The sequence below is a fragment of the Neolamprologus multifasciatus genome, chromosome 11 (genome assembly GCF_963576455.1).
Source record: "Neolamprologus multifasciatus chromosome 11, fNeoMul1.2, whole genome shotgun sequence".
NCBI lineage: Eukaryota > Metazoa > Chordata > Actinopteri > Cichliformes > Cichlidae > Neolamprologus > Neolamprologus multifasciatus.
In genome coordinates this window covers 21,074,165-21,086,323 of record NC_140449.1, presented here as the reverse complement: position 1 = coordinate 21,086,323, position 12,159 = coordinate 21,074,165, and the positions used below count along the sequence as shown (strand labels likewise).

Genomic DNA, 12,159 nt, shown 5'->3' with positions numbered 1-12,159 from the left:
TTATCTTAACAAAGACGTAGATGGTGCGATTATTACAATTCTCTCTCTCAACTCTCGCTTTAGCTTTAAGTTTAGTTCTAGTTATCTATAATAAACTTGGTCTGAGTACTGATGCTAAAAGTCATCTTGAGCATGCTGGGAGATGGAGGAGGCAGCAGACAAAACTGCATTTCATTGGATGACTGTGCAAATAAGTGCGCAACCCAATAAATAACAACCTACATCGTTAATTAATGTTGAAATTCTTGAAAGCCTGCAGCCATCAGCCAAATTTGATCAAAAAAAGTTTATTGATTTGCCCCCAAATAAAAGTTTTCTAAAGTTATATTTTTTCCTTTGGCAGTTGTACTTCTGTGGTTTTAATTTATGATTCTTCGAGTGCTACGTCTCTCGAGTGGGAGCAAACTAAACACAGACCGAAAGAGATCAAAGGAACATGAAAGTAATCAGGACGCAGTAGCTGTTAAAAGCAGGCGAAGCAGGCAGCACCTGCTTTTCTGTTTTTTTCTAGAAAAGCAGGTAGCTCTGCTTGCTAATGCACTAAAGCACATAAAGCTCAGATCCCTGTGAATGAGTCTGTGTGGTTTCATGCCACAACCCAGCACATCTGGGCCTGTTTGTCACTTCCTGGGAACCGCAGTGAGCGTGGCAGGGCCAGCACACACTCATTAGAGCTGAGGAGTGTGGCCCCTCAGCTCTGTTAGTCATAATATATTTTCTGTTTAATACCACTTCTGTAATGACAGAGTGTGATTAGATCATCTGACTCGCTGCAGCAGCCTGAAAACAGGAGTGTGCTTGTCTTGATGGCCAGAACGCACAGTGCTGTCTGTGTCGAGTCTCGAAACACCCCTCATTTCTTTATATTTTGCTTCCAACGAACCAGACTACTTTTTTTGGTGGTTTTGAGCGATAGTTTAGAAAATCTTTCAAAGTTCCCCATTTTCAGTCCACTCCCTGAACCAGATCAGTTTCAGAGGAATTTCTTTTGTTTGTTAAGACACTTAACACTGACCTATGAATCATTCAAGCATGAAAAAAAGGCCCTAACTTAGGATGAACCAGTGTTGTGTTTACACATAACACACAAAATGGGAAAGAACCATATTAAATTATATGTTTAGGGACTTTGTTTCTAGCAGCCTGTTAGAAAACCATCTTATTTGTTTCTATTTCTTTAATTGACAATACAAAAAAAATGCAGTTTGACCAGAATAAAATCATACTTATTTGTACAGCAAACAGAAGAACCTAGCTGAAAATTACTGGAAACTTATGGAGTGATTAATCTAAATTTGAAAAATATGCGTTTCTAATCATCATAATATGTACAGAGGAGGTCAGGAGAGAGGGACGACAGCCGTCTGTAAAAGGGCAGCATTTCTGCCAGTGCTGTTGGGGATCAGTACCAAAAGTATTCCAGGTATGTTTGTATATGTTGTAATAAATCAATACTATTTTGCATTTTCCTAGCAAATTGTAAAGAAAAGAGGGGTGGTGCAAGAGTTTTGCACAGTGCTGTGGAAGTGGGTCAGATATAGGAGTGAAATCAGTGAAATTTTAATACATAAAAGCATTATATGCATTATCTTTTGTGTTATTGTCTCATCAAGATGAAGAGTTTGGTTTGAGGAGGGTCATAAATAATGTTGCTTTAAGCCTGTGGTTCTCAAACTGTGGCTCTGTAACCGACGGGTGGGCACAGAACCACTGCAGGAGTTTTCTGATTTCATCTTTCTAACCTTTACCTTAAATCTCACCTCAGAGCCTTTTGTTGGTGAGGACTGAAGTTTATCTTGGCTTCCAAATTGAGGAATACAGTAAAGGAAGAAACACTGGTTTAGGTCAATGACAAGAACAATAAATTAAGAGGAAACTGGATATAGAGAGAGGACACTAAACTAGGACTAATAAAACTGTGTTTTTTGGAAAGTGCGAGGTGGATGTCCTACCGGTCGTGACTATAAATGACATCATTGGGTCTGAGGAACGCTTCCTTGACTTGCTAATGTAGAAATATTCACTGTTAGTCATTCTACGTAAATATTTACACTCATGTAAAGCACAGAAAGAGGAACCGAGACAAGATGGAGCACTTAGACGATCGCAGAAATTTATTAGAAAGACTTCAGACAGGAAGGGACAGGAGGTGTCTTTGTGAAGCGTCTGCTTCTAACTCTTTTTTCCCCTCTTCTTCTCAAATTTCACCTTCTCCTCCGCTCTTCCTCACACAGAATAACTTCTCCTGTTACACACACACATGAACCCAAACTCTTTCTCTTGCTCACACACACACACACACACACACACACACACACACACACACACACACACACACACACACACACACACACACACACACACACAGACACACACAAACACACACACACACACACACACACACACACACACAGTTTTCCATGAATCTGTTTCTTCCTTTGACACAAACTTCGTCTTCCAGCAGAATCTTTTTCTTCCTCTCCATCCAAGTCAATTGTTTTGCTTCAGTGAACCACGCCTCCTTCTACACCTCTGTCCCCATCCTTCCACACCGAAACACTCATTCATTTTCCATCTCTCCCTCCCCACCTTTTTACTTCCCTTGCCCTTTGGCTCGCCCTCCCACTACTATGGGCACATTTTCTAAAAACAGTACTCCCTTTCACTACTACTTAACTGCGTCACATCCTTTACCACCCTCCCCTTATACCCTCGCTCTGACACTTACGCACACATCTTGCACATCTGACCTTTGGCCCTTCTCGCTTCCTCTGTCCCTCTCTTGCTTCCCCATTTGCTTCACTGCAACAGCCAGTCACACTTGCAATGTGCCTCAGGCACACCGTGTTTTGACAAACACACCTAATAGATAATAGGATGTGTCATTCTCCAGTTCTGGCTCACTCCCTGAATTACAAACACACACATTATATATACAGTTCATACAAGCCTGGGCAAAGTCTTGCATTCAGCAGGACTTGAACCTATTTTTAAGACACATAAAACCAACAATCTACTGGAGCAGCAAGAGAGGCTGAAACAGAGGCTAATGTTGGGTAAATATGTAACCCAATGAGTCAGGCTCAGCCATCACAGGACTGCTATTAGCACTCTTGGCACACACAGGTCATGTATTCTGCCAGCTACTAAATCTGTTTTAAAATGGGGACTGCCGAGCACAGAACAGGACACAGACAGAAGGAAAGAAAGATAGGGGGATAAAAGACAAGTGCAGAGAGGCTGCCAAATTATCTGCAGAGGGAAAAGTCAAGGGATTGTGAGTGCCAACGTGAGTGCCCCGTTCGAGTGTCTACTTCTACTCTGATGAGAGCAAGCTGTAGATGTGGACTGTGGGGGCAGGAGGGTGTAGGTGCGCATGTGAGTGTGGCGTTCATTGAGCCCAGTCTTATCACGTCCTCCTGCGCGCCCACTTAAGATAGACCTGCTGGAATAAATAACCCAGTCACATGTCACCCTGGGTATTTTTGCCGTGATTCGAGTGCTCAGTTTTGTTTAGTCGTCTCTCCATCTGCAGAGGGAGAGGTTAGCTTTTACGCATGTATCTAAGGTTTAGTCCTAATATAATTGCAATCATTCTTTAAAGCAGCTGAAAAGCTAAGAAAACTGAACAATAGCTTTGGATACTTGTTGCCACGTGCACGAAAGCATTTTATTTGATCCTCAGGTATCACACAGTGTCTATAAATCAGGTATTTTTATAAATGCCTGACTACAGTTAACGCTTATTGGCTACTGGAGCTGAAATATGTAAATTTCCATGTGCTGTCGCCCTCTCCAGAGACCAGATTTGACTGATTGATGGTTGAGAAATGGCAGCGATGGCTGAAGGTTGTGTGGAAGTCTGCTGTTAATTTACAGCAGCCATAGCAAGAGGTGGAAAACGTCTAAGCTTGCCAATTGTAATCCTACCAGGCTGAATGCAGCTGATGGCTGAAAATACTATCATATGTGCAGAGCCTTTGTGCTTTGAGTTATTTTCCCTTTTTTAAACAAGTAAGGTCAGCTTGAAATGGCACCATAGATACACCTAATACCTACTGTACTGCCTGGAAACTTTATCCGCAATATTCACTCTAAATCTCACAATTAATTGAGTGAAATCAAGTGCGGCGTTCTCGCCTGAGTGAAGCCTGATTTGCTGCGAGGTCGACCCCAGATTCTCACCTGTGCGTTGACAGTGAGTTGGCCCATCTGGCACGAGCAGCCCGACGGTGTCTCTGGCTCCTCTTCTTGGCAGCTCTCTGCTCAGATAAAGCTCTCACTGTGCTGCACTGATAGGTATGGAGCAGGTCGCAACCCCAATCATAAGACAGCAATCAATGCAGGGCCCAAGCCAGATGTGCTAGGTGCACGCATTTGCCCAGAGTAATACCCACGGTGTTTATACTCACATGCACATGTGCTTAACTATTTGTGTAGTTTCACTGGAGTAAATGTGTGTTATGGTTGTGTCCCAGAATACACAAATGGCATGGCGTGGCGCAAGCAGTAGCAGGCATTTTCCGTCTCAGTGCTCAGAGACAACCAGCTACTGTTGGAACTGGAGAAACTGGAGAATGGTCTACCTATCAAATATTCACTGCACGCATACGAAGCGAGCGCGACTATAGACTGAATGATTGGGTGTGAAGCCGGTAAATTAAGTAGAAAATTAATTAATTAATTACATTACAATTGGTTTGAAGACTCACAGGTGAAGATTTGGACACAATCTTTAGGTCTTACCTGCGAGAAACACCTGCGGTACTCCTTCTCCGGCCCTGCGCATGTGTATGTGCGAGGAGCCCCACCTTCTCTGCCTGACTCCATCCCCAGGTGGGAGACGTGCGGGTACTGTAAGGGGTAGATGCTTCCGGCAGGTGGAGCTTGGGGACTGAAGGCCGGGTGGAGCTCCCTGTCTCTGTGCACAGGGCTGCTGCGGTGGAGAGGTGGGGAAAAAGGTGAACCGGCTGCAGGGGAGTAGGGCCGCGACAGAGGAGGGACGGGTGGAGGTGGGGCAGTGACGGAGTTCCAGTCAAACCGTTGGCGGTTACTGAAGACAGACGGTAGTGAGGAACGTGATAAGGGACGAGAGGGTGGGACTTGCCCTCTGGCCCTCCCGTGCTGTGTATGGGTGTGAGAGGGTCGCAGCAGAGGGCGGATGGTGGGAACTGTGGGCACCTTCTCTGCGGCAGGTGTCTCAGAAATCTCCCGCTCTGCATTCTCCTCCTCCTGCCTGTCCCTTTCATCCCTCTCAGCCTCCTCTTCCTCTCCCCTGTTACTCTCTGTGATGTCCTCAGGAGCAGCCTGTTCGGGCGCTACTGTGGCATCTTCAGTGCCGTTCACAGTGTGGCGAGCTTGGCGGTTTTGACGGTGCAAAGGCAGAGAGAAGGGAACTCTGCCGTATCCAAACTGACCTGGACGGATGCTGGAAGACCTGAGGGTCAAAAAGAAAAGGCAGATGAAGAAGAGGAAGGAGAAGAGACAGAGAGGCAGGGGCAGTCACACAGACAGAGTGGCAGAGTACATTTATTATAAATGACACACAACCAGCAGACTGTGGTGAGCGGGAAGGGTAATGCCTTGCCTGTCTGGATGACAAAAACCAGACGTAATGATGTAATAATACAGTAGATACCAGAAACAGAGATGGGCAAAACGCCAGTTCCCAAAGCTTGAAACATAATAACAAACCCTGTAATGCTTAAACAATGTCAGCAGTTTAACTAATGACACCTGAATGAAGCCTCAACATGTCAGTCGAACATTACTCTGAAAACAAACCGGCAGTTTCTTTCATTTTTGTAACATCACACCTTCCGTCACGCCCAGTGATCAATCTTTTCTTGTGTTTTTGTCCACGGCGATGCTGTTGTTCCCCATCCAAACAACTGAGTCCGTCTATTTATCCTAAACAAACCGCCGTTGCTACTGCCAGCGATGCAAAACTCACTTCCTTTGACATTTTCCTGGAAAAAGCGAACTCAAGAGTGCTGAGTAAGGCAAAATGTAAATGTTCTGTTTTTTTGGTTTTTTTGATACGTGCCGTAACTGTGATGGAAAGAAACTTACGTAGATTAGCATCCTTAAATTTGGACCTTGTTTTTCTTGACTTGGTGGTTTATAGGTCATCATCCTTAAGGTGTTTTGTTACGCTGTTACGTCACAACTGGGTGGGTTACAGGTGCAGTGGTGCACCCAAACTGTTGCTCTTTAAATAAAATTAGCTGTGTTTTTTTGGTCTTTTTTTAAAATCACTAACCTTCTTGTAGGTAAACCCTCCCGGCTGGTGGAGACCGACCTTCTGCTCCCCCCTCCTCCTGCTCTCAGTGCTCCAGGATTGGTTGGTCGCCTGATGACCCGTGCAGGCTGGTTGTAGCCGTGTGCTGGCGCACGGTAGGGAGATCTGAAAACAGGAGGCACGGGGTCTTGATTGTTTGAGGAGAATTCTGGCTGGTACAAAGGAGGTGATTGATTGGTTTGCGCTGGTACGGGAGGCGCTCCTCCTCCTCCTTCAGCGGGTGTGTCCCGATAAAGAGGCAATCCTGGGTTTTGATTGGTGGAGACTGACGTAGAGCGATAAGGCAGGTGGTGCTGCCCAGGGTAACGAGGAGGATAATAGGGACGCACAGGTGAGACGGCAGGATGTCCCACGCCCCCGGGCAGATAACCTGCCCAGTTTGGTGGAGAGTGGGATAGTGGAGGGGCCTGCGGAGGAGGTGGAGGTAAACACTTCCTGCTCCTCTGTGAGATGCCCACGCCACAGGTTTGAGAGCATTCTGACCACTCCTCCCATGTTGACCACACGCCCGCTGCAGGCTCAAACACCTGTCTGGACCTTCGACCTGCCACCTGAGACACAAACACACACAAGCTGTCAATAAAAAGCGGTGCCAAGATCAGACAGACATGGCGACATCCTAAAATCTCATTCAACGGAAGAAAATCCAAACAGGAGTATCAAAGATAAACGGTGATACTACTACTACTACTAATAATAATATTAATAATAATTGCATTGGATCAAAGAGGGCAAGTGTGACATATATGAAGCAACACTTTATGATTTAAACAAACACGATAAAACTGTTTCTGATGAAGTGATCACCTTTACTGACATACTCAAGCTACTCTTTCAAAAAGCAAAACCTTGTTGTAAAATTTTAAAGATGTCTTGAACAATAGTTCTCTGGTCTTAATATCTTAATGGAATTATGAATGCAAAAAAGTACCATCCGATTTTAATCCACCATACAATACTATCAGGAAAGGATCTGATTGGCAACAGCTTCATTTTTCAGCATCACAACTATCCCACACTGCAAATACACTAAATACCCTCCCCACAACCCGGACCTCCACTTTACAAAAAAGTGTTGGATCATCTTGACAGAGAACAGAACAAAAGGCAGCCAACATCCAAAGAAGAGCTCTTCAAGAGTCCTTGAAGAAGTCTGGAGAACTATTCCTGAAGACTACTTACAGATGCTGTGAGAAAGCTGCCTCAGAGAGTTCATGTTGTGTTTAAGAATAAAGGTACCAAATCTTGACTTACAAGCTCATGAGAATTGCACAAACTCTAATATACTGTATTTCTACGTTCTATGTTTCAATAAACTGCTGCAGCTATTTAGTTGTTTAAAGATTTGAATGTCAAAAAAGTCTATAAAGGTAAAAGGAAATTCGCTAAGTATGTTAAAGTGCTCCAATAAACCACTGCAGCAGCTGCAACTCTGACTCAAAGGGTGAAACTTGCAAACCCTGACAATAATTTAAAGAAGTTCTTAACTCAGTAATAACTGCCATTGCAAAATCCAAACTGTCTCGAAATCCTTTTTCTTCATAGAAACAGAGTTCACTGATGAGCTATAGTCTCATGAATTTCCTTCCTCTGGGGCCAAAATATAAATCCTACACATACTATCCTTCGCCGAGGCTTAGGAGAGACTCAGGCACCTGCCAGCAGCTTGTGAGCAGGAGGAGCCGGCGTCGTATGGACGCACTGCAGAAATGACAAAAATCAGGGCTGATTGCTCTGTGCAGTCTTGTTTGTACATATGAATGTGTGTGAATGCATGTATGTCGGTGCCAGTTCAGGCTTTGCTCTCTTCCTCTGTGGTCATAAAGAAATGTTTCTCCTCTCGTTTCATAACTGAAGCACTGGCCTGGTTGGCAGACCTGCAAACATGCGAGCTGAACAAAAGTTTCCATTGAGAACGAATCAAAATGTGAATCTGTGCTCTGCTTCTCTCCTCTCTCTTTCCAAGTGTGTAAATGCATGTCTAAATTGGCAGAAATGTGCAAGTAAACATCTTGTACAAACTGTTTGTGGACAGAGGAGAAAGGGGACAAATGTAAGCCTGAGCGCATGTGCGGGCATGCTCTGATCCTCCAGTTCGCCACCAGATTATAAAAAAAAAGAAAGTTCCTGTCTTGGTCTGGGGTAACATGGCAGGAGGGTGGGAGAAAAAGAAAGAGAAAGAAGTGAGGAGGATGAGGAGGGGGTCGAGGCGCGCATGTGTGTGTGTGTGGAAGTGGGGAGGCGTGCTCTGTTGTAATGAGTGACATCAAACACAGCTGCCACATAACTGGGACCATTAACGAGCTCCGTGCAGTGACCCCCACAGCAGCCACCGCCGACCTCTGGAGCTACTGGTTAAACTCCAGCGACACTGCTCCTCTACCAGGCCTGGACCAGTCAGGGGTGCAGATATGTCTTCCCTCCGCGCAGTCATTTTCCAACATCACACTGGTGGGACTTTGCCCTTTAAAGCCGTTTTTTAAAACAATATTCACACGGCCAGATTACAGTTAAAGAGTGGCTTTAATCATTAGTGGCATTGTGGGTTTCCAGTGGAAGAGAACTTTTTCCTCCTTCTTTCATCTTACGCTTTCATCTTATTGTCAGAGAGACACATTTTGGCTTGTGGCCTTCAAGATAAAAATGCAGCTCTTTACAAAGAACATTCACGTGAATAAAGTGATAAAAATTATGCTAAAAAAGGGAGAAAGAAATGTGCACATGTACAATACAGTACAAATGAGAGGAGTCTGACACAAAGGTCAACGAAGCGACGCACAAATTGGACGACTGATTGAATATAACACTGATCATTATAAGTCAGTAAGCTTTGGTTCTTATGGTTGTTGTATGTTTCAAGAGATGTTCTTTCCAAAGACGTGCTGCTTTATAGGTAGAGAAGCATCTTTGTCCTCCTGTGTGGTGAAACGCAGGTGTGTCGTTCACCTGAAAGAAGCTAATGCCACAGGGAACTCATCCAATAACTAAAGCTGAACCTGGCTCTACTTTTGCAGCAATGCAACAGGTCCATCATCATCATGCTTGGCATTAAAAGCAGTTTTATTAATAATGTAGGTTTTTTTTAACCTATTTAGCTTGCAAATGTAGCAATAAAACAGTAATGAGCAACTAGTTTCCAATGTGGTGCTGTGTGTTGCTGAATCTGTTTACTCTGTAATGAATTTTTGGGCCGAGCAGCACACGTCCGCTTTGGTCTTAGCCTGATCATCTGTTAAATTCATCTTCAAAGTGCTAAAATAGGGTTGCTGTTCTTGTTTAATTAAAAGATGCTGAGATCTGTTGGGAATTGCTAACTTTAGGCTCCAGCATTTCTCCCCTGACTGCCTTTTCTCATCTAGTTGCAGTACGAGGATGCTAAAGTAAATCATAGAGGGAATGTTAATCCCTCCAAAACACTTAATTTGTTCAGTTTTGACTGGTAAAGTCTCACAATAGCTGCATAAAGCATGATGACTACATATTTTGCTATTTGTCTTTCACTGGACGTCCTCACGGGCAGTAAGGACAGGATGGACGCCTTCATGTCCTGTAACTCTTTCAGCGTGAGTGACGTTTAAGAGAAGGTGAACCTGTCCTTTCAACTGCTGTCACCTTTCACCCCTCTGAAGCGAAACTGTTGTGTTGAGCTAACTTAACGATCTAATGGCTCATGGCTCACCTTCCTCTTGGCAGTTCTGGTCACGGAGGTCGTGACCACCACAAAGCTCCACAGCACATAGAGCCTGGAGGGACAAAGAACAGAGGGTAAAAAAGTGGGAGATATACAGGATTTAAAATATCAGCAGGTTGAATGAGGTCTTTTGTAAAGCACGCAGTTAATCCATGACCTGCTATATAATGTTCAGACTTCCCTGTTGAGGGATTGTCAGCTTTCTTAAACTTTTCCTTCAGTGTACATTTGTTTTAAAAGGTGTTACAAGTGTTACCCAAACACCTTATTAAATGTTCCAGTGACCTAAGTGTACTTTACCAACCAATTATGACCCTTTCTCACCCACTCTGGGTGGCCTGTGGGCTCAAATGGGTGTGAACAAAAGTTTCTTTTTCCCCCTTCAAGGATCACAGACAAGCATCTCAATCAATCTGGGAAAGCCTGGGAGGTGCTAACAAACTAATGGGTTTTAACAGCAAGCATGTTTTCCCTCCGCATGCCTCTCCCTGCGTGTGTACACACCCTGAGGATGTGGTTTTTAGAGACACACACACAGCTGCCACGCTCTCGGGCTCAATAAGTTGCAACATCCGAAATCATCTTGTAATTTCAGCTACTTTTAATTCGAAGGTGTGATGTTCAAAGACGTGCTGTATGGCTGGGGTGGCTTTGGAGTTGTTGAATTGGGCATGAAGCAACAACTGGGGATTATGTTGAGTCGCTGACTGGGCTGGGCAAAAGCTGTTCACCTGAAAAAGTAGTTTAAATCCTCACATGAGTCGTAGAAGTCTCACTATTCATTGAGAAAGTAAAAAGGGAAAAAAGTCAGATAACACACTTGTTTCAAAGTCTGTCTATAATTATCATAGAAACCGAGACAAGTGTATTGAAACAAGAGGGATAAATTCGTTCCATCTGACAAGGAAAATAGCCAGAACACGATCCTAAACTACTTGTTAAGATGGACCTTTCAGCGCTCACCACCAGAACCAAACCATCCCCACAATCACCAGTCCGCAAGCCACATGTAGTCAGAGTAATTGGTCCCTTCTACCCAGTGTGGTGCACCGCCGCGGTCGCTGGAAGTTTCCCCACACCAGACTACACAATTACCCCCGAAAAACACAAAGATCCCGCACAACAGAGCCGCTCAGGCCGAAGTAAAGACCCCCTACGCGGGTCCACGTTTCCCTCGCCGCTACAGTGGCACATTGTAGAATAACCTCAGAGCAGCGGGGACAGGGGAACAGAGGGAGAAAGAGAATTATATCAGTGGAGAAAACTCCCAAAAATCTGCCCCGAGGAGACAGAGGGAACTCCGAGCTAAAAAAAAAAAAAAAACAGTCGCCTTTGGGTGAATTCCTTTCAGATTACCTGGACAGCGCCCAGTGCGCAACAAGAGGGCATCGTGCGTAAAACCACAAACTTTACCACAAAACAAAACAACTTTCTGAAACAACTCTGCGCACAACGTTGGACTCAGACACCCATGTGGTGTTTTCTACGGACAGACCGAGAGAAGCAGCAGGGTGCAGCAGACGTGAAGAAGTTTTACCTGAACAGCAAACCGAGCTGCATGCTCCAAGAGTCTCCCGCACGGTCCCGACTCCGCTCACAGATAATAATTATCAGTCCAGTTTAGTGGTCTAATCCGATCTGCGGAGCCCTGAAAGAAACGTGATAAAGTCCTGCGAGGACTTCAGCTCTCTTCTCTTCTCTCTCTCTCTCTCTCTGTCCCCTTCCTCCTGTCACAGTCACTCCCCGTGATTTCTGGAGAGTGGGAAGAGTTTCGTTTTTTTCTCTTTCAGTGCCGTTCACTCGACAACTTCTTTGGGTTCTTAATATAAACTAGCGTGACGCCTGACAGCGCCAGGGGGGGCACGGGAGAAAGAGAGACAGAGAAAGGGGTGGGGGGACAAAAAAATGGACAGATTACACAACTTTCTCTCTCTTTCACACATGAACCCCCCACACACACACACACACCCACCCAGCCTAAAACGCGCTCATAACACACACTCACTATGGGCCCTGACTGAGCTATAATAACTCTCAGAGCCGCTTTCTTAGTTGCTCAATCTAACATAAGAATGCCCCATTGTGCTTGGTCACACTGATCAGTAGTAATGATCTAAACACTGTCAGGAACAGCCCTGAGCTGGCAGCATCTGCAGCAGCAGCACTT

At 44.8% G+C, this 12,159-nt stretch overlaps 1 protein-coding gene across 2 annotated transcripts in view; it reads right to left on the bottom strand.

Moving 5' to 3' along the window:
* The window catches only part of adamtsl4 (ADAMTS-like 4), a 35,401-nt gene extending 23,505 nt beyond the window's left edge, over positions 1-11,896 (bottom strand). Inside the window, exons 1-4 of one of the 2 annotated variants that reach the window (XM_085177977.1) lie at positions 11,530-11,896; positions 9,981-10,044; positions 6,263-6,852; positions 4,747-5,428 (exon numbers count right to left, since the gene is read on the bottom strand). In XM_085177977.1, coding sequence (XP_085034103.1) covers positions 4,747-5,428; positions 6,263-6,852; positions 9,981-10,044; positions 11,530-11,552 — 1,359 coding nt within the window. In that variant the 5' untranslated portion in view covers positions 11,553-11,896. Of the gene's footprint in view, positions 1-4,746; positions 5,438-6,262; positions 6,853-9,980; positions 10,045-11,529 lie in introns of both variants that reach the window. The other variant, XM_085177976.1, reaches the window with a different exon arrangement.
* Positions 11,897-12,159: the final 263 nt, after the last annotated feature.